The sequence below is a fragment of the Lepidochelys olivacea genome (assembly GCF_965140295.1).
Source record: "Lepidochelys olivacea isolate rLepOli2 genome assembly, chromosome: 9".
Taxonomy (NCBI): Eukaryota; Metazoa; Chordata; order Testudines; family Cheloniidae; genus Lepidochelys; species Lepidochelys olivacea.
Window position 1 is genome coordinate 102,984,200 of NC_140419.1, and position 22,459 is coordinate 103,006,658.

Consider the following 22,459-nt stretch of genomic DNA (forward strand, 5'->3'; position numbering starts at 1 on the left):
CCAAAGGGGCATTAACAGTGTGGCTGGCACAAGCACTGCTGGGGGGGGGGCTCATTCTGCCTGGGGATGTAGGCTGGACAATGCTGTGGGGAAACTCTGAGGTGTACATGTTTCCTAGTGCAGCACTGAGAATTAATGGCTGCCCTTGTTTATGGCCCCAGGACACAGGCCTCTCGGAGTCCATGGATATTGATCATAGCTCCAGCGTGCTGTTTGATGACATGGAAAAGACCGATTTCTCGGTATGTTCCTGTTTGCCTCTCCTACCTGGTGCTTGGTGAGTAGCTCAGGTATGCTTTGTTGGGCACCTTGCCAGTGTGGAGGTGCATCAACTTGCTGCTGGGTGCACTGTGTCCTCTGTGGAATTGAAAGGCCTCGCCAAAAGGGCTTGTGTGTAGTGGTCGATTGGGGCTGTATGGTAGACACAACTTGCCTGTGAATGCTCTTGAGTAGAGTGGTACAGAACATGTAGGCAGGGTAGAATCCAGCTGTGTAATCAGGTGTGTCATTCCCTGAATTTCCTCTTTCACAGACTTGACACAACCCCAGGAGCTAGGGGTGTGTGGCCAGTTGCTTGTCACTTGGAATGGTGAGGGAGCAGGAGGTGAGAGTGACATTACTGAGAGGCAGTGTAGGGTATCGAGGGTGAAGGTGGCGAAAGGATGGTGACATTGAGACTCTTGCTTACCTGGGGGAAGAGATGTCATCCAATGGCTCTGCAGCCTTGGGCAAGTCACTTGACCTCTCTGCCTTAGTTTGTGTGTTTCTTAGCTTGTTGTGGGGAGTCATTCTTTCATGTTTGCAGAGCACTTTGAGTGAAGATGCACAATAAGAGCTAAGAACGATTGCTGTTGAAATCTCTGGGAAATTTCTTTTTTCAGCCATTTCTATCTTTCAGGGTATGTGTTGGATAACTGTGGTGTCTGGGGCTGAATTGTCCCCCTTGGTGCCTTTTGCCTTAATCTTGGCTCTTGTGGAGTGTTGTCATCAGAATTATAGCCTGGAATTCCTAATTTTCTGTTGCTTGTTCTCAGTACGAGGTGTACTAGGAAGCTGTACTCATGTGCAGATTGGGGAGGAGGATCTGGTACCTGGGCTGGGAGCAGTGTCCTGAGGAGGAGGGCAAAGCATGGGGACAGCACCCACCCATCAGCTGTGGGCTGGAATAACCTTGTGGCCTGCTTTCAGTACCATTGATGTATGGCCATGTATCATAGCAATCTTGTCTTCTCTCCCTAGATGTTCTCTCCTCCAATGCACTGTGAGTCTAAGGCCAGCCCTTCCCCTGAAAAACCAGACCCTGAGAAGGAAGCAAAGCCTCTGCTAAAGGAAAAGGCTGCAGAAGGAACACTAGCATCCCTATACGACCAGCCCCGGCACATCCAGTATGCCACGCACTTTCCTATCCCTCAGGTATGAGAACTGTGCATACCTCCCCCCGCCCCTCTCACCCAGGTATGAGACCTGGGCTCACGCCACCCTCCCATCATGAGACTGGCACATTTCCTTGCTGCAGCTCCACCCAAACATGGGACGCCTGATGCCTTTCAGCTTGAGCACTGAAAGGGAAAGGAGCATGACCGTGCATGCCTTGAATGAGTGGGCTCCTGGGGTGGTTCTTTGCTTCCCCATTCCCCGGGGTCATCTCACAGCTGCACCTTCCCTCTCCTCTTAGAGACCCATGTGTGACGAGATGATTGGCCTCTAGCCTGAAAGCAGCTAATGCTGTTGTCTCCCTTCGGTTCCCAGGAGGAGTCATGCAGTCACGAATGTAACCAGCGGCTGGTGGTTCTGTTTGGGGTTGGGAAACAGCGAGATGATGCCCGACATGCCATCAAGAAGATAACCAAAGACATTCTGAAGGTGTTAAACAGGAAGAGCACAGCGGAGACAGGTTAGTGCAGCCTGGGTCTGCCCTGCCCCAGGAAGGTGTTCCTTTCCAGCTGGTTGAGTCCCTTGGGAGACCTGTAGGCAGAGGAGACTGAGTGTGCAAGGGAAGCAGCGATACTGACTAGACACAATATGCTGTGACACAGGAAACCTGCTGAAAAATGTTAAGTGGCACAGCTGCACTGAAGTCAATGGAGCTACACTGATTTACCACAGATGGGGATTTGGTCCATTCCACTTCTCTGTAATCTCTGTCAGTCCAGGGCTTTTTAGAGGTGCCTTGTAACAACAACAGACACCAATGTTTTTAAGTTGAGGATGCTCCTTTAAAGGAGAGATGAGATGCTCTTGAAACCGAGCCGAGGGATTTTGAGGCTGAGTCCCGGTGAGAGTGGCTAGTCTCCCAAGGGAAGCACTTACATTGGGGCAGTTAAACTGCGACTGGTCAGAGCCCTTGAGAGAATAGCTAACTCATTTGGGATGGGTTAGATACTTCACCATCCCTGACCATCACTCTGAACTGGGGATTCCAGTCTCTGGGAGTTGGATTTGATGCCTTCTAGAGCGGGCCTGACAGCTTATGAGTTGGCCCAAGACCCTTTGTCCTAATGGGGGGAATGTGAGGCTCCCTGGTTCATAGTCATAGATTCCAAGGGCATAATGAATCACTGTGATCATGTAGTCTGACCTCCTGTGTAACACAGGCCATGGAACTGCCTCAAAAGAATTCATAGAGCAGAGCTTTTAGAAAAAAGTCTGATTTTGATTTAAAAATGACCAGTGATGGAGAATCCACGTGACTCTTGGTAAATTGTTCCAGTGGTTACTCTGCCTGCAGTTGGGTGGACCTGTGCTCCCTGCTGAGGAATTGGAAGATGCATATGGCTGTCTGTAGGGTGGCTCTGTGCCCTAAAGAAGGTAGTCTGGTAATGGCTCCCTGTATTTCTTGCCTTTGGCAGGTGGAGAGGAAGGCCAGAAGAGGAAGAGGAGCAAGCCAGAGGCATTCCCAACAGCTGAGGATATCTTTGCTAAATTCCAACACCTTTCTCACTTTGATCAGCACCAGGTCACCTCTCAGGTATGGGGTTCTGGAGAGAGTTGTCTCCAACCTAGACCCTGGCTGTATCTGTCCCACTGCAGCATGGAAAGCAGCCTCCAAAGAAGATAGTGGGAGAATAATTTGGATCTGACAAATGGAGCTTTGCAAGGGGCTGATACTCCCTTGTGCCTCTCTCTCTCTCTCTTCCTGCAGGTATCTCGCAATGTCTTGGAACAGATCACCAGCTTTGCCTTAGGGATGTCATACCATCTGCCTCTGGTGCAGCATGTGCAGTTCATCTTTGACCTGATGGAGTATTCACTCAACATCAGTGGTCTCATTGACTTCGCCATCCAGGTGAGCCCTGGGGTCTGAGGTGCTTCCCCAGGGTGGGGTTCATCTACGTTAAATCCAGACTGAGTGTGTTTCTGAAGGATCTGCTCTTGCTCAACGACAGGTTATTGGGTTGGATGTAGGAATCTCTGAGTGAGGGTCTCTAGCCTGTGTCTTGCCAGATGATCATAATGGTGCTTTCTGGCCTTAGACTCTTTGGTGTTCCGTGGGGGAGTGGGCATGAGGTATGCTTGTGTGTGACACAAAGCTGTAGTCCTCCTCTGGGGCTCTGGTTTTGAGGGTCATTTTTCCAAAGGTTTCAGGATTGTTTGGAATGAACCTTGCTACTGTTCTTGTCCCTGAGCTGCAGTGATGCCTTTCTTGAATGAGAGGGTTTCTTTTCTGTTCATGGCAGTCCTTCCAACAACGAGGGTGGTTTCCTCCCTAGGCCCTGCCACTCTGCAATGCAAACTGTGTTACTGGTGTGGCCGACTAGGCCAGATGATATTTCAGGAAATTTGCTACAGCTGGTGGTGTACCTGAGACTTTTACACTCCAGTTAGTGGATGAGCTAAGTGGGATTTTGAACAGGTCCTGGTAGTGAAAGGTCAGAGCCATATCTAGGAAGCCAGTCTGCCCACGCTTGTGTCCAACCGGCAGCCTTCTTCTGGTCGGCACCCCAATGCTGGCAGACCCCCTGAACTGACTGGGGCCTGGATGGCGGGCTTCGCCCAGTTTTCAGGCTCCTGAACGCATTGGTGCCTAGCCAGCAGGCTCCCTTTGACGGGTACCCCAACGACAGGGTTTGTAGTGGTGGAGATGTCTGGATTGCTGAAGGGTTTTCATGTCATTGGGTGCAGCTGCTGAATGAGCTGAGCGTGGTGGAGGCAGAGCTGCTGTTGAAATCTTCCGACCTCGTTGGCAGCTACACCACCAGCCTGTGCCTAGGCATCGTGGCTGTCCTGCGTCACTACCACTCCTGCCTTATCCTGAACCAAGACCAGATGGCCCAGGTCTTCGAAGGGTAAGGGAGCCCTGTGCCCCTCCTGGGCAGGGGAAGCCTCATCTCTGGGCTTTGTCCCACGCGGGTGGTGGGGTCTGGGGTCTGTCCTCCTAGGAGGTGTTGTCTCTGTGCCTGGAGCTTTGTCCCATGGAGGGGTGGGGGTGGGGAGGGATCTCTTCTCCGAGGGCATTGTCTCCATGCCTAGGGCTCTACCCTCAAGAGGGTGGGTGCTGCCTCTGTCTGATGCTCCTTCAGGCTTTCCTTTCATGCTGCTGCAGCATTTCTTGTCTCTTTACAGTCTGTGTGGGGTGGTGAAACATGGCATGAACCGCTCCGATGGCTCTTCAGCAGAGCGCTGTATCCTGGCCTACCTCTACGACCTGTACACCTCCTGCAGTCACCTCAAGAGTAAATTTGGGGAGCTCTTTAGGTGAGTTTGGGGCAGGTTGGATGCAATGGCACTGCCCTCAGAAAGACCATGGCCTCAGCTTTGCTTGTGATCTTGCACACACTGTTCCCCACCAGCTAGTGTTCTTTCCTCATTGACATACAGTGGGGGATCCCTGCCTCGGGTCTAGCTGGGCATGCAGGGATAATGGTAGTTGTCTGGGCCCATCTCTGTTACAGCGGTGCCTGCAGGCTAAGCTGCTGGCTGATGAGCACTGTTGACTTCCATCTTCCCGGAGCTGCACTGAGAGCAAGAGGAAGTGGCAGCCCCAGGCTAGGTTACTGAACCCCCTCTGGTATTTTCCAGGGGCTTCCCCAACAAGGAACAGGCATGGCTCTTCAGGGAGGAACTTTTTTGAATGAGCCCTTTAAGCCTTCATGTAAAAGCTGGAGCTCTCTGCACTGCAGAGGCTGCAGCGGAGGTCTGGGGGAGGGAGCAGAAGGATCTCACCCAGGGCCTCAGCTTTGCTTGTGAAAGGCAGTGGGAAGCATGTTTGCAGAAGTGCCTAACCTCCCCTTCCTGCCCCTGCCAGTGACTTCTGCTCCAAGGTGAAGAACACAATCTACTGCAATGTGGAGCCGTCTGACTCTAACATGCTGTGGGAGCCCGAGTTCATGATTGACACCATTGAGAATCCATCCGCGCACAACTTCACCTACACCAACTTGGGCAAGAGCCTCAATGACAACCCGGCCAACCGCTACAGCTTTGTGTGCAATGCACTCATGCACGTGTGTGTGGGACACCATGACCCAGACCGGTGAGGCGCAGGGCTGGGGCTATTGAGACCCCTTTCAGGTGGCTCTACTTGTGTAGGGAGAAGGAGTGTCTGTGCTCCTCAAGGGGGCAGCAAGATACATCTGAGGACGAGGGAACCAGTAGCCACTTGTCATGTGTCCACAGGGGATACTATAACCCTGACATTCATACAGCCTCTTTGGGAGGTTACCCCTTTAGTCCTAGGCCTCCACTTTTTACAAGGATGAGCCCTGTTACCCTGAGGCTGGGTTACTGGCTTCAGCACACGTTTCTCGTCAGGGCTCCTCCATTGGGTCCAAATTAGTTTAGACCCCTTTTGGAGATATGCTGCTCTCAGGAGCCACACAATCAGCAGGTGTTTTGAGGAGACACAGAACAAGCCAGCACGTATAGTCAGCTGGAATATGGTATTTAGGGTCCTTTGGTTAAAGTGGAAAAGCCAACTTACATGCCTGTCCATGCTGGCAGCATTACCTGCCTCTCTGGCCTGGAAGTGTCTAGGATTCCAGTCTCTCCCTCTGCACTGCGCAGCAGAGGTCTTATCGCTGTATGCTGATACTTCCATTCTTTGTTTCAAGTTGCTGTTATGCGTGTTCCATACGTTCTGCTTCCCTTGGCTGCTAGTTCTTAAAAGTTAATATCCAGTTGTTTGTCTTCCATTGTGCCTGTCTGATGCAACTCCATTTGTATGTTAATGGTCCTTCAGCGTTCATTCAGACTGTTACAACTGTTCTGGAATTAACTGCACCTCTGACTCTTTGAGGCACCCCCAGTTAGGTCTTGGGCCTCTAGCCATCACCCTTCTTGGACAGGAATCTGCAATCCACTTCTTCCAGACTGTGCACTTAGGCTGCAAACTCCTGCAGTTCACTGTGATTATCTCAGCAGATCTGACTTTAGTTCAGCACCTGCAGCCCTGTTCTCTCAGGGGCAGTGACAGGGTTAACCAGTAACCAGGCAGCTTTCATAAAGCAAAGTACTATTTATCTTTTAAAAACAACAAACAGCCTATATACACATCTAGCTCACCAGCTGTCACCCATTTGCCACCTGCAGACCCTGACAGGTTTAAAGTACTCCAGGCCCTCTGCAGGGCCTCTCTCTCTTGGTCACAGTTTTCTGTCAGTTCTTGAATCAAGTGTAAGTGATCTTGGGAGTCACTTTATACAGACAATTTCTTTGTCTGCTAGGCCTCTTGAATCAGGTCAGACCAGTCTGTGTTGTTTCCCAGGGGTGAAACTTGCATAAACTTGTTACCTGCAGTAGGGATTTGTGTTAATAACTGTCCTCTTCCCCCAAGTGACTTTAGTTAATGCAGGAAACCCTTTAGCTTCCCTATTGACTTTAGTGAGGCTTTTGATAATGTCTCACATGATCTTCTCACAAACGAACTAGGAAAATATAGTCTAGATGAACCTAAAGGTGGGTGCACAACTGGTTGGAAAACTATTCCGAGAGATGTATCAGAGGGGTAACCATGTTAGTCTGGATCTGTAAAAGTGGCAAAGAGTCCTATGGCACCATATAGACTAACAGATGTATTGGAGCATAAGCTTTTGTGGGTGAATACCCACTTTGTCAGATGCATGTAGTGGAAATTTCCAGAAGCAGATATAAATATGCAAGCAAGAATCAGGCTAGGGATAACGAGGTTAGTTCAATCAGGGAGGATGAGGCCCTCTTCTAGCAGTTGAGGTGTGAACACCAAGGGAGGAGAAACGGCTTTTGTAGTTGGCGAGCCAGTCACAGTCTTTGTTTAATCCTGAGCTGATGGTGTCAAATTTGCAAATGAACTGAAGCTCAGCAGTTTCTCTTTGAAGTCTGGTCCTGAAGGTTTTTTGCTGCAGGACGGCTACCTTTACGTCTGCTATTGTGTGTCCAGGGAGGTTGAAGTGTTCTCCTACAGGTTTTTGTGTATTGCCATTCCTAATATCTGATTTGTGTCCATTTATCCTTTTATGTAGGGACTGTCCAGTTTGGCCGATGTACATAGCAGAGGGTCATTATCTTTATCATTGTCATTATCATTATCTTATCATGTGCCAGCAATGACCCTCTGCTATGTACATCGGCCAGACTGGACAGTCCCTACATAAAAGGGTAAATGGACACAAATCAGATATTAGGAATGGCAATACACAAAAATCTGTAGGAGAACACTTCAGCCTCCCTGGACACACAATAGCAGATGTAAAGGTCGCCACCCTGCAGCAAAAAACCTTCAGGACCAGACTTCAAAGAGAAACTGCTGAGCTTCAGTTCATTTGCAAATTTGACACCATCAGCTCAGGATTAAACAAAGACTGTGACTGGCTCGCCAACTACAAAAGCCGTTTCTCCTCCCTTGGTGTTCACACCTCAACTGCTAGAAGAGGGCCTCATCCTCCCTGATTGAACTAACCTCGTTATCCCTAGCCTGATTCTTGCTTACATATTTATACCTGCCTCTGGAAATTTCCACTACATGAGTCCGACAAAGTGGGTATTCACCCACAAAAGCTTATGCGCCAGTACGTCAGTTAGTTTATAAGGTGCCACAGCACTCTTTGCCGCTATTCCCAGAGAGTAGTTATCAGTGGTTCACCGTCAAGCTGGAAGGGCATATCGAGTGAGGCCCCACAAGGATCTGTCATGGGTCTGGCTCTGTTCAATATCTTCATAAATACTTTGGATAATGGTGTAGAGAGCACACTTATAAAGTTTGTGGATGATACCAAGATGAGGGGTGGGGATGGGTTCCAAGCGCTTTAAAGGACAGGATTAGAATTCAAAATGAGCTTGACAAACTGGAGAAATGGTCTGAAATAGATAGGATGAAATTCAGTAAGGATAAATGCAAAGTACTGCACTTGTGGATGTCAAACTAAATATGAGTCAACAGTGTAATACTGTTACAACAAAACCAAACATCATTCTGGGATGTATTAGCAGGCATGTTGTAAGACAGACAAGAGAAGTAATTCTTCCAGTCTACTCAGCACTGATAAGGCCTACGCTGGAGTGTTGAATCCAGTTCTGGGCACCACACTTGGGGAATGATGTGGACAAATTGGAGAAAGTCCAGACGAGAGCAACCAACATGATTAAAAGTCTGGAAAACGGCCTATGAGGAAAGATGAAAACAATTGAATTTGTTTAGTTTAGAGAAGAGAAGACTGAGAAGGGGAGACATTTCAAGTATGTAAAAGATGATTATAAAGAGGAGGGTGGTAAATTGTTCTCAACTACTGAGGAGAGGGCAAGATATAATGGGCTTAAATTGAGGCAAGGGAGATTTAGGTTAGTCATTAGGAAAATTTTCAAGGTTAGTCATTAGGAAAATTTTCAAGGTTAGTCATTAGAAAAACTTTCCTAACTGTAAAGGTGGTTAAGCACTGGAACAAGGTTACCTTGGGGGGTTGTGGAATCTCCATTAATAGAGGTTTTTAAGAGCAGGTTAGACAAACACCTGCCAGGAATGGTTTAAATAATACTCTATCCTGTCTTAGTGCTGGGGCTGGACTAAATGACCTGTCCTAGAAATGTAGGACTGGAAGGGAACTTGACAGTTCATCTAGTCCAGTCCCACATTTCTATGATTCTATGACTGAGTCAGGAATTCAAGAACTAGCCAGCCCATAAAGATATATACAACATTAATAAAGTTGATGCAATAGTGGTTGACTATTCTAAGTGTCCGTAGAATCTGTCTCACCTCAGTAGAATAGTCTGAATATTCCATGTTTCCAAACCATCATATCTGTCACACATACCAACCCAGTCTTATCTGCATGACCAGCACTTATCTCTTATTCCCCTGTCCCAGAGGAGAAATTAACTCCTTCTGCCCTAGTAGGTCACAATACAAAGTGAGTGCCTAAACCGAGTCACACATTTTTCATAATAATACAGAAATAAAATGCTAACTTTTAAGAGTTCCCCTGACCTGCTTGTTTAATGATCCAGCAAAGGATCTGCATTTTAAATAAACCAACAAATGAAGTTCTTTTTCATTGTCAGCAGCTAGACTTTGTATTGCACGTTACTAGAGAAATGTGACCCCTCCTCCTATGGAGTAATGGGATAGTAAAACACAGACTTTTTTACCACATATGTACACAAGAGAAGCACCAAAAAGATGATAGGTATTATGAAATGTGATCACCCTTTGTAGCGTACTCGGAGGAGGAGGGCTCCTCAGACATCAAGCCAGGATCTATAGCCAGAATAAGTAATGTACAATGTAGTATGTTAATGTTTTATTGTAATTTTGCCTTAATAAAAAGTTTAAAAAGAAAATCATGATACAGCAATTCCCCACATTCTCCAAAGCCCGAGTCTGCTTTAGGAATGAAGGGAAGAGCTAGGCTGTTGAGTGCTGTTTGTGACCACATGACTCCTCTCTACAGAGTCAATGACATAGCTATCCTATGTGCTGAGCTGACTGGTTACTGCAAGTCCCTGAGTGCTGAGTGGCTGGGCGTGCTCAAGGCTTTGTGCTGCTCCTCCAACAATGGGACTTGTGGCTTCAACGACCTCCTCTGCAATGTTGATGTAAGTGGAAAAGCTTAAATAACAGGGCTGAGGAAAGAGGGGTACTGTGGGGGAGGGGGGAGATGGATGGGACATGAGAGAGTGTCCCCGAGGGGATGGAGATGGGAATGGGAGATGGTTGTCATGGGCGGGAGATGGGGAACTTCCTTTTGGTGTTGGAACTGCCCTTATTGAGTGTTTTGCTGTGTTGGTCATGGGGTTGCTGGGCTTGCCCTTCCCCCTGCTCTCAGTCAGGCCCATATGGTGCTAACTTGAGGGGGTGAAACAGAAACTGAGATGGTCACTGGCTGCTCTTCTGTCTCCCAGGTGAGCGACTTATCCTTCCATGACTCCTTGGCCACCTTTGTTGCCATTCTCATCGCCCGTCAGTGCTTGCTGTTGGAGGACCTGATTCGCTGTGCAGCCATCCCCTCACTCCTTAATGCTGGTGAGTGAGTCCCTTCCAGAGACACTCTGCTGCTCAGGATGCCCTCCAGGGGGCTCCCTGCAATGCAGTGCCTGGCTGAAAGGGCCTGGTACCCAGCGGTGGGACTCTGAGACCCTGAAGCCCCTGCGCACAGTAATGTTGAACATAATCCCCGGCCATGGAATATGCTCAGAATCCACCTTTTAAGAATTGGAGCTTTGATTTAAAGAAAATAACTGGCTCTTCTGTTTGTGAGGGAAACCCTGAACAGGTGGTCTGAGTGTAACCCTCCTTCCAGATGATGTCATGGTAGCCTCTTGCACTGAGGATACCTCTCTCGGGGAAGGAACCCCAGGTATTAGGAAGAGGCAGGTAATAGTAATGGGGGATTTGATCATTAGAAATATAGACAGTTGGTATTCCTGGGGGAATTCTGTGCCGAAAAATTAAAACTTTTGCGCGCAATATTAAAATTCTGCAAAATTTTACGTATTTTACTTGTCAAAAGAAAACCGTATAATCATGCCAGTTTCAATTATTTTGGTAATTTATTTCAAAATACCTATCCGCAAGTATGTCTGTAATAATACAGACCAAAAAAAAAAGGCTCAGGAAATATTTTTTTTGACAAATAGATTCCTTACTAGGCATATTAATACAGAACTTTGAATAATGCATTTAAATACACAATACAGAAACATTTCCCGGACCCCTCAGAAGCAGTGCAAAGGCTTGGGGGAGTCAGGGATAATGGAGGAGCTGAGAGAGAGGGAAGGAGCCTGGGAGTGAACATGGAAGATTGTTGGGTGTGGGTGGGAGAATTATGGAACAGGGTTTGGATTTTTTATTGGGGTGGGGGGATAGTTATGGAGTTGGGGAGCCTCTGCCATGCAGACCGTTTGACCCCTAGCCTCGTGCATTCAGTCAAGCACATCAGCCCCCTTCGCCCCATCCTCATGTGGCCCTGCAAACCCCTCCACCCCATCCCCATGTTGTCATGACACTAGCTCCTGAGCCTGCACCCCAATCTGTCCCGCCCACTAGCCCTTCTGACCCCCAGTCTGTGACCCCCCAGCAGCCTCATGTGCCCCACTCTGTCTGCTCCCCACATATCCTGTGTCTCCTAACCTGGCACTGTGGGAGGGAAGAGGGGCTGCAGGGCCACATGGGGAGATGGAGGGGGCCTGCACTGGACATGAATTCTGCACATGCGCATTGGTGCAGAATTCACCCAGGAGTAAATTGGGTTTACGAATATCGGGAGAACAGCATGATGAATTGCCTACTGAATGTGAAGGTTGCAGATCTCTTGAGACTAATGTGCGATGCTGGGGAGGAGCTGTTGATGGTAGTACATGTGGGTATCACTGATATAGGGAAAGGTAGGAGAGAGCTCCTAGAGGCCAATTTAGGCTGCTAGGTAAGAGATTAAAGCCCAGCACCTCTATAGTAGCATTCTCTGAAATGCTTCCAGTTCCACGTGCAGGGCCAGTTAGGAAGAACTGCAGGGTCTCAAGACTTGGATGAGATGATCATGTATGGAGGATGGTTTTAGATTTATTAAATCTAACTGGGGAACCTTTTGGGAAAGGAGGATGGGCTCCACCTAAACCAAAACAGAACCAGACTGCTGGCATGTAAAATTCAAAAAGTCTTAGAGGAGTTTTTAAACTAAGGGCTGAGGGAAAGCTGTCAGGTGTGGAGAAGCACACAGTTGGGACAGAAACAGCCTTTAGGGGAGGATCTGTTAACAGGGATTCTCTATATTGGGGTGGCCAACCTGAGCCTGAGAAGGAGCCAGAGTTTACCAATGTGCATTGCCAAAGAGCCACAGTAACACATCAGCAGCCCCCGTCAGCTTCCCCCCTAAACCCCAGTATCTCCCACCTGCCAGTAGCACTGCCGATCAGCACCTAACCCCGCATCCCTGTGCCTTCCGCCCATCGTGATCAGCTGTTTTGCGGTGTGCAGGAGGCTTGGGGAGGGGAGGAGGAGCAAGGGCATGGCAGACTCAGGGGAAGGGATGGGGGCCTTGGGAGAAGGAGTGGAGTGGGGTGGGGGCAGAGCCAGGGGCTGAGCAATGAGCATCCCCCGGCACATTGGAAAGTTGGTGCCCGTAGCTCCAGCCCCGGAGTCGGTACCTGTGCAAGGAGCCGCGTATTAACCTCTGAAGAGCCGCATGTGGCTCCGGAGCCCCAGGCTGGCCACCCCTGCTCTATATGCTAGTAAAGAGGAGAGGATAGAAGTTGATAATGTACAAGTAGGAATTGAAGAGAAACAGTCAAATGAAAGAGAGTTCCATTCAGTTACATCACGTGAAGGCAGACAACTATATATTGCTGGAGTCTAAATAAGCTGGGTGAATTCGTGTGCCTGGTGTTAGATGAGAATATTAAAATAATAGGCATCACAGAAACTTGTTGGAATGAGGATAATCAATAGGACACGGCAATACAAGGGTACAAAATATGTAGGAATGACAGAATCGGTCATGCCGGTCGGGGAGTGGCACTACCTGTGAAAGAAAGCACAGAGACAAGTATAGTAAAAATCTTAAATGAATCAAACTATACCATAGAATCTGTATGGATAGAAATTCCCTGCTTGAATAATACGATTATAACAGTAGGAATACATTATGTACCACCTGACCAGGATGGTGATGGTGATCATGAAATGCTCAGGGAAATTAGTGAGGTGATTAAAAATAGAGAACTCACTAATAATGGGGGATTTCAACTATTCCCATATTGACTGGGTACATGTCACCTCAGGATGGGATGCAGAGATAAAATGTCTAGACACTGTTAATGACTGCTTCTTGGAGCAGCTAGTTCTGGAACCTGCAAGGGGAAAGGCAGTTTTCAATGTGAGTGAAGCACAGGATCTGGTCCAATAGGTGAATGTGGCTGAATTGTTCCATAATAGCGACCATAATGTAATTAAATTTAACATCCTTGGGAGGGGGAAAATACCAAAGAAGCCCACCATAGCAGCATTTAACTTAAAAAAGGGGAACTACTAAAAGATGAGGAAGCAAGTTCTGTGGAAATTGAAAAGAACAGTCATTAGAAAGAAATGCCTGCGAGCTGCGTGGAAACTATTTAAAACCACCCTAACAGAGGCTCACATTAAATGTATAGGCCAAATTAAAAAAAAGTAGTAAGAGGACCAGAAAAAAGCCACCCTGGCCAAACAAGAGAGTAAAAGAGGCGGTTAGAGGCAAAAAGCCGTCCTTTACAAATTGGAAGTCAAATTCTACTGAGGGAAATGGGAAAGAGCATAAACTTTAGCAAGTCAAATGTAGAAGTATAATTAGGCAGGCCAAAAAAGAATTTGAAAAGCAACTAGTACAAGACACACTAACAGCAAAAAATGTAAAAAAATATATAAGAAGCAGGAAGCCTGCCAAACAATCAGTGGGGCCATTGGATGATGGAAGCGCTAAAGAAGCACTCAAGGACAATAAGGCCATTGTGGAGAAGCTAAATGAATTCTTGGCTTTGGTCTTCACTGCAGAGGATGTGAGGGAGATCCCCACACTTGAGCGATCCTTTTTAGGTGACAGATCTGAGGAACTGACCCAGATTCAGGTGACAATAGAGGAGGTTTTGGAACAAACTGATAAATTAAACAGTGATAAGCCACCAGGACCAGATGGTATCACCCAAGAGTTCTGAAGAAACTCAAAAATGAAATTGCAGAACTACTAACTGTGGTACATAACTTAGTTCTTAAATCAGCTTCTGTACCAAATGACTGAAAGAGGATAGCTAATGTGACACCAATTTTTAAAAAAGGATCCAGAGGCGATCCTGGCAATTACAGGCTGGTCAGCCTAACTTCAGTCCCAAGCAAATTGGTTGAAACTATACTGAAGAAGAGAATTATCAGACACACAGATGAACTCAATTTCTTGGGGACAAGTCAACATGGCTTTTGTGAAGGGAAATTATGCCTCACCAGCCTATTAGAATTCTTCGAGGGAGTCAGCATACATGTGGACAAAGGTGATGCAGTGCACGGTGTACTTAGATTTTCAGAAAGACTTTGACAAGGTCCCTCACAAAAGGCTCTGAAGCAAAGTAAGCAGTCATGGGGTAAGAGGGAAGGTCCTCTCATGTAATTGGTTAAAAGACCAGAAATAAAGGGTAGGAATAAATGGTCCGTTTCAGAATGGAGAGAGGTAAATAATGGTGCCCTGCAGGGGTCTGTACTGGAACCAGTGCTGTTCAACATATTCCTAAATGATCTGATGAAGGGGTAAACAATGAAGTGGCAAAGTTTGCAGATGATACAAAATTACTCAAGATAGTTAAGTCCAATGCAGATTGTGAAGAGTTACAAAGATGATCTCACAGAATGGGATGACTGGGCAAGAAAATGGCAGATGAAATTCATTGCTGATTAATGCAAAGTAATGCACATAGGAAAACATAATCCCAACAATACGTACTGTGACGGGGCAAGGCCAGATGGCTATAGAAAAGTAGTGGGAGATAGATATATTAGCTCCAGGCTAAACAAATCCCTGGTACCAGGTTAAGTGAAATGGAAGCTGCTCCAGGTCAGTTAAGACACCTGGGGCCAATTAAGAACTTTCCAGAAGGCAGGGAGAAGGCTAGGTTGATTGGGACTCCTGAAGCCAATCAGGGGCTGGCTGAAACTAGTTAAAAGCTTCCCAGCCAGTCAGGTGGGGGTGCATGTCAGGAGCTGTGGGAGGAAGTTGTGCTGTTGGAGAGGCTGAGTAGTACACACCATGTCAGGCACAAGGAAGGATGCCCTGAGTTAAGGGTGAAGTGGAGCTTGAGGAAGTGAGGGCTGCTGTGTGGGGGAAGTAGCCAGGGAATTGTACATGTCATGTTTCTAAAAGGTCAGCTACCATAGCTGATACTATTAGGGTCCCTGGGCTGGAACCTGGAGTAGAGGGTGGGCCCGGGCTCCCCCCCCCACCTTTGCCCCCTGATTAATCACTGAGACTGGGAGACAACAGAGACTGTGCAAGGAAGGATAACTTCTCCTCACCCCCCCTTGCTGGCTTATGATGAAAATGGCTCAGTAGACTGTGACCCTTGTCTCTAGAGAGAAAAGGGTCACGTGGAGCGTCACAGTGAGCCTCTGAGGCTAGCGAAATCCGCCAGGAAACACGGGACCCATGGAGGCAAGGACAGAGCCTTGTCACAGTACAAAATGATAGGATATAAATTAGTTGTTACCACTCAAGAAAGAGATCATGGAGTCAATTTGGTTAGTTCTCTGAAAACATCCCCTCAATGTGCAGCGGTGGTCAAAAGTGCTAACAGAATGTTAGGAACCATTAGGAAAGGGATAACTAATAAGACAGTAAATATCATAATGTCACTATATAGATCCATGGTATGGCCGCACCTTGAACACTGCATGCAGTTCTGGTCACCCCATCTTAAAAAAGCTATATTAGAAATGGAAAAGGTGCAGAGAAGGGCAACAAACATGATGAAGGAGGTGGAGCAGCTTCCACATGTGGAGAAATTAAGAAGACTGGGACTGTTCAGCATGGAAAAGAGATGGCCAAGGGGGGAAGAGGACGGAGGTCTATACAATCATGCCTGGGGGGGAGAAAGTGACTAGGGACGTGTTATTTACCCCTTCACATAACATAAGAACTAGGGGTCACCCAATAAAATTAATAGGCAGGAAGTTTAAAGGAAACACGAGGAATTTCTTTACACCACACACAGTCAACCTGTGTAACTCATTGCTAGGGGGTGCTATGAAGCCTAGAAGTAAAACTGGGTTCACAAAAGAATTAGAGGACAGGTCCATCAATGGCTATTAGCCAAGATGGTCAGAGACACAACCACATGGTCTGGGCGTCCCTAGCCTCTGACTGCCAGAAGTTGGAATTGGATGATAGGGCATGGATCATGCAATAACTGCCCTGTTCTGTTCATTCTGTCGGAAGCATCTGGCATTGGTGTGACTGGATCCCTGGAGTACAATCTGGAACTGGGGTACTGCTCTGCCCCCTTAACTCTCCAGCCTGGACTGTCTCTCACAATGCTTTGTTAGTGACAAGCAGCAAACCCCTCCAGGCGCTGTTATCACTTACCCCACACTCAGCTAGATTGCATGAAAGCTCCCTGAGCCACTCACGAATCACACAGAGAAAGGAACCAGCAGATTTCCCAAGCCCCCAGCCTTGCACTCCGGATATACCGTCTTCCCTGGTCAGAAACCTGGGTAAGTTCATTACCCAGTCTGCTCCTCCCTCAATGTGGAGAGGACACACACTAGCCTTTGTAAACTGAGCTGAGATTTCCCAAGCACTTCAAGGAAACACCACTGTTTTAGGTAAAATATAAAACAGATCTATTAACTACAGAAGGATTTTAAGTGATTATAATTGGTAGGCACAAAAGCTCAGAGATAGTTACCAAAGAAAATAAAAGGTAAGTGCAGAGTCTAAATCTTAAACTTTCTTACACCAGTTAGTATTTCGATCAAGCAGTTTTCTCACCCCACTAGATGTTACAGTTCTTAATACATAGGCTTTCCCTTTAAGCCTGGGATCAGCCTCCTCCGTTCAAGTCTTTTTCTTTTCAGCATTCTCTTGTTGATTCCATCATAGGTGGCGGAAGAGAAAGGCAAAAGCATGATGATACAGTCCCCTCTTTTATATCCTCAGTCCATGTGCCTGGAAAACACTAGCCCAGATATGTCCTGGTGGGCTTTGCTGAGCCAGAGTTGAACAATTCCCCATTGTGTGATGCTTGTGCTGCCCTTTTACGTATTGTAAATACCTTGTTTACAACTCCCCTGCTGAGTAATTGGTGTTTAACACCTTCCTGGGTGTGGATCACCTCCTTTGTTGTAACTAGCAAAATTACAACATATTTCATTAACAACCTTATAGCGAAATCTCATAACTTCATACACACTAACTATATACATATTTGGACAGAACAATGGGTTTCAGCAGAAACATGACTTTTCATATGATATCTTATATGGCACGTTTTGAATGAAATATATCATAGTTCTATGACACAGGTGAATATGAGGGTTCCAGGGTACTGCTTTGAGGTACAGAGTGCCACAACTGGCCATTGTCAGATGACAAGATACTGGCTAGAAAGATGGACTTTTGGTTTGACCCACTGTGGCCATTCTTATGTTCTTACCTAGTGCCTAGAGCCCTGCCAATCTGCTGATATCCACCGACCATTTTTGCAGATCATGGCTCGGATGCGGGTACAAGTCTCGTACCTGCACAGGGCTCTGCAGCGCACACTCAGCTGAACAGAGCAGCCGTCACCCAGCTGCGAGGCTCTAGCTTGTCTCTCTGGAGTCAGGCAACAGGCACTAGCCCACTGGGCATTCTGGGAGTTGTAGTCCACAGCTTGTTCAGACGGAGGAGGTAAACTACAACTCCCAGAAGGGAGTGTGACCATGTGCTCCTGCACAGTGAGCTAAGTAGTCATCACTACTGCCAGTCCCGGCTGGGTCTGCTTGCATTAGAGTCGCTCCAGCTGTGTAGGGGTGTCCAAGCCCCCCACTGGGGGGGAATGAGGGGGGCAGTGCTGCGCAGCACACGAGCGCCCAGGAGTATAGCCTACCTGCCTAGAGTAGGGCAGGAGGTACACGGGGGTGGAGCGGTCAGTGAGGCAGGAGATCTTTGTGGAGAAGTGAGAGGGCGGTTGGGGCTTGGCACAGCCTTGTGTCACTGGTGCGTGGTGACCTGTGGAGCTGTTAATAGAGCCCTGCAAATCCACGGATATCTGCTTTATATTCCTGGATGATAATTGCAGATCGCGGATTGGATGTGGATACAAATTTTGTATCCACGCAGGGCTCTACCAATGCTATACTGTGTGCTGCAGTCTGCAGACAGTCCCAAATAAGAGCTCAGAGAGGTATGAACTACCCCATATGCCTCACTCTGGGTGTTTAATTCTGAAACCTAATAATGTACTTTTCATTCTTGACATAGTTCACTCTGATTGCTGATCATTTAACAGGAACGTCCACTAATATGCTCATCCCCTCCCTCCTCCTGGGGCTTCCTAGCTCCAAAACCCTCTGCCCTTGCCTCAGTTGTCTGACCCTCCAGCTTTGCCCTGATGATTTCAGCCCCCGGCTGCAACACAGTGAAGCTGAGTAGGTAGGAGAAGCTTAGAATACATTGAATGTCATGTAGCAATTGAGGCCTGGGGAACCTGTACTGATTGTATTGCTTATTTGCATATTAATTGCAATATGCCCTCCTCCCTCCTTCAGGCAGAGTGCAGGCCACTCTAGTGCAGAAGTTAGGGCCAGCGGCTGGACTGTAGAGGTAAGCTCTGCTCCTGTGAAATCTCCATTGATTCCTTTGCTTTCTGTAGCTTGCAGCGAACAGGACTCGGAACCAGGGGCCCGTCTGACCTGTCGGATTTTGCTACATCTGTTTAAGACCCCACAGCTGAACCCGTGCCAGCAGGATGGCAGTAAGTGAGCTGGGTACAGAAGCCTTGTACCAGAGCAAACACTGTGAGCCTGTGGGCTGCCTGTGCTCACTGGATCCAAGAGGAGGAGCTTCTGGTGCTGTCCTAGAAAGCCTTGTCTCACCCTGGGCAAGGCAAGACTAGCCTTCTGCTGGGTAGTCCCATGCCCTAGAAAAGGGGATGAATGGGGAACCCATTTGTACAGCTTCCCCCTGTGTGTCACTGTGTGGTTAGCCAAGCATGTGCAGGAGGGGTCTCCTCCCTCTGGACCATCAACCACTGGGCCCCAGTGTAAACAGGACAACAACCTTGCTGTGCTGTGGGTTGATGTGGCCCTTGCTCTGTCCCGGACATTACGGTAAGTGCTGAAGAGTTTGTCAGCCAGGGTCTCGTGCAGCCTGACATCAGTGCCAGAGTCTACTCCATCCTCACCTGCATATGTCACTCCCTACTTCTAGCACCAGATTCTTCAGCCTACCCAGCCCCTTGTGTTGCTCTCTGCAGTTCTTCTGATGTCCTGTGCCTGCAATCAACTGGCCCCATTGGAACCTGCCGTTTCCTTCTTTCCAGGGGACTCAGATTAGAGAGGCTCTATAACCTCTGTATTTGGCACTGGGGCAACAGCTGCTGGAATCCTGTGTCCAGTTCTGGTGTCCTTGATTGAAGAAAGACGACATAAATTGCAGAGGGTTCAGAGAAGAGCCATGAGAATAAATGAAGGATTGAAAAACATGCCTGATAGTAATATATTCAAGGAGCTCAGTTTTAGATGAACAAAGAGAAGGTGAGGGGTGACTTGCTGACAGTCTGTAAGGACCTACATGGGGAAGAGAAATTTTATAATAAAGACGCTCTTCGATGTACCAGACAAAAGTATAAAATGATCCAATGGCTGGAGGTTGAAGTTAGACTTTAATTCAGACTGGAAGTAAGGTGTACATTTTAGCAGTGTGGGTAATTAACCATTGGAACACTGTACCAAGGGTTGTCGTGGATTCTCCACTAGACGTTTTAAATCAAGATTGGTTGTTTCTCTAAAAGACCTCTAGTTCAAATAGAAATTAATTCAGGGCAGGTCTCTGGCCTGTGTTATACAGGCGGTCAGACTAGATGATCACAATGGTCCCTTTTGGCCTTATAATTTGTGAATCTTCCATGCCATAACTGGCAGCAACCCCTACTCCTCCTGCTCCTTCCTGACACCCTACAGTGCCTGCAGAGAGCAGCTTCTTCCCCCTCGACTCCCATCTCTGCCCTGCCCTCTGTATTATCTCATTGACAAACCCCTCTCCTCTGCTTCCCCAAACTCTGCAATCTGCCTGTCCTCCCCCTTTAAACACCCCCGTGTGGCCCAGGCATGCTAACCCTCTGGCTCCGAGTCTGAGCAGAGGGGCTGGGAGCTGTCCCCACAGCAGCAGCATCTGGGTTTCATTCTGGCCCCAGCGTATGAACCTCTCTTCATTGACTTGCTGCTGGCTCCTCTCCTGTCCTAGGGCTGCCACGCACTCCTCTGTAATGTCTCAGACTTGCCTGGTTTGACATCCCTTTCTGTTTGGGGCAGAACCAGTCCTGCAGGGCTCCATCCATGGCTCATCATCTTTACTGTTGTCCCCCACTCCTCCAAATGTGGCTGATGCCCACGTTAGAGTTGTGCTGAAGTCTGGACTTCGTTGCACAGACATTGCTTCCTGGTCATCCCTGTGAATTTTATGGCTGTGTTACACTGGGGTGGTCCAGTGCTGCATAACACTTTGCCTTTGAGTAGTCTGTCAGCCAAGGAGTTCAGAGACATCCCCACTCTTGGGCGTAGACAAATGTAATTGGCTCCATGTTACAGATGGGGAAATGAATAGCGCCAAACTGGCCCAGTGAGCCAGTAGCAGAGCCAGAACTGCTGGCCCTCGGTCTGCTGCGCTGGAGAGTGTGTGATTTGGGTGGCTCTGGAGCCTGGGTCTTTCTCACGTGCTGGGATTTACCCTTTTCCTTTGTCCTCTCTGCAGATAAGCCCACAGTGGGAATTCGTTCCTCCTGTGACCGCCACTTGCTGGCTGCTTCCCAGAACCGAATTGTGGATGGAGCAGTCTTTGCGGTACTGAAGGCTGTCTTTGTGCTGGGTATGTACCTTATCCTAGACTGGACCTGTGAGAGGGAGACAAAGAGTGTTGCGGGAGCAGGCGGAGTGCAGGAAGTGTGTGTGTGCTACAGAGTATTGGACTGCGAGAGAGATATGATGACTAAATAGGAGTAGTCCGGGGGGTTCTGTGCCAAGAAAGTCAAAATTCTGTGCCAAAAAATTAAAAATTCTGCAAAATTCTGCATATTTTATTTGTCAAAATAATGCAGCACAATCACACCAGTTTCAATTATTCTGGTAATTTATTTAAACTACAATACAAGAAAAAGTCACAATAACTATTCAGCATTTCTTAAACACATGAAAGTGAAGTTACAAGCACTTGGTAATTAACACCCTGCATTCCGGTTATAATCCTGGATTTTCATTTAAACTACTTTACAGAACAAACAGCGTGGGGGAAAAAAAAAGTAGAATGTCATTTTAAATTGCTCAGGCTTTCACACCTGAAAGTCATACAGTTTTGCTCATCGTCATCCTGGACCTGGCTGGGAACTCTGGGAAGTGCTTGGTTCTGGTTGTCCTGACATTTTATTGACTGCTTGATAAATGTTTTATTTGCCCTCAAAGTCTTCTTCCTTTCCTTTCCTTTCCTTTTAAATGGGCAAGTAAAATAAATTCTGAGCTGTAATCTAATCCCATTGTGCCACTTTGGCACAGGAAAAAAGTGAGAGAGCACCTAGATCTTCCTAGCTGATTCCCTTACTGTCATTTATAAGGCTTTACATCACTCTTGCAATGTAGGGGCCTTAAAACTTTCCTAGGTTTTATGGTCCTGGAGGAATTGACTGAGAATGGGAACAGTTAACTAACAAAAGGAACATTGACAATGTTACTATGTAGCCAGGCTGCTACATTTCTGCCTCCTGCATAATAAAAAGCCCTACCCTTCCACATCAGCGAGCTGCAGTAGCAAGCAAGAGGGATAGAGTGTCTCTCTCTTGCTTGTTGGCACGCATGCCCAGCCACCACCCCCACCCTCCCCCAGGTGATCAACCATGCAGGCATGCATGCCCAACTCCCCTTCCCCATCTCTGAGGCTGCTCCAGGCACGCTGGAACAAACGCGCTGCTGGGGAAGAGGTGTGTGTCCCCCAGCAAAATTTTTTTTGCATTTTTCTGCACGGGGGGCACAGAAAAATGCGGGCCATATGAATTCTTTGCCCCTGGAGGGGCGTAGAATTCTGACAGGAGTAATAGGAGGGGTAGATGAGATCTGTGTGATGAAGAAATGTCTGGCTTGTGCTAAGCTCTCTCCCTGGGGCGTTTGTGGGCTGCATGGGTCTCCCTGCCCAAGAGTTGGTAGCTGGCAGGGATGAGGCTGGCCTGCGCTGAGCTCTCTGGCCGAGGGGTGTTGGTTGGGGATGGGGACAGGGTGCCCTGCGCTGAGCTCTGGGGCCATGGGACAGTAGCTGGGACATGGGGACGGTCTGCACTGAGCTCTGGGGCCGTG

General features: G+C 47.8%; 1 protein-coding gene across 3 annotated transcripts in view; it reads left to right on the forward strand.

The window, feature by feature from the left end:
* The window catches only part of MED12 (mediator complex subunit 12), a 76,792-nt gene that overhangs the window by 12,618 nt on the left and 41,715 nt on the right, over nucleotides 1-22,459 (forward strand). For all 3 annotated transcript variants that reach the window (XM_084639115.1, XM_084639116.1, XM_084639114.1), the window contains exons 14-25: nucleotides 162-242; nucleotides 1,240-1,413; nucleotides 1,750-1,894; nucleotides 2,850-2,968; nucleotides 3,143-3,286; nucleotides 4,123-4,286; nucleotides 4,564-4,695; nucleotides 5,246-5,473; nucleotides 9,861-10,005; nucleotides 10,312-10,432; nucleotides 18,775-18,876; nucleotides 20,874-20,987. In XM_084639115.1, the coding sequence (XP_084495241.1) occupies nucleotides 162-242; nucleotides 1,240-1,413; nucleotides 1,750-1,894; nucleotides 2,850-2,968; nucleotides 3,143-3,286; nucleotides 4,123-4,286; nucleotides 4,564-4,695; nucleotides 5,246-5,473; nucleotides 9,861-10,005; nucleotides 10,312-10,432; nucleotides 18,775-18,876; nucleotides 20,874-20,987 (1,669 nt within the window). The remainder of the gene's footprint in view (nucleotides 1-161; nucleotides 243-1,239; nucleotides 1,414-1,749; nucleotides 1,895-2,849; nucleotides 2,969-3,142; nucleotides 3,287-4,122; nucleotides 4,287-4,563; nucleotides 4,696-5,245; nucleotides 5,474-9,860; nucleotides 10,006-10,311; nucleotides 10,433-18,774; nucleotides 18,877-20,873; nucleotides 20,988-22,459) is intronic.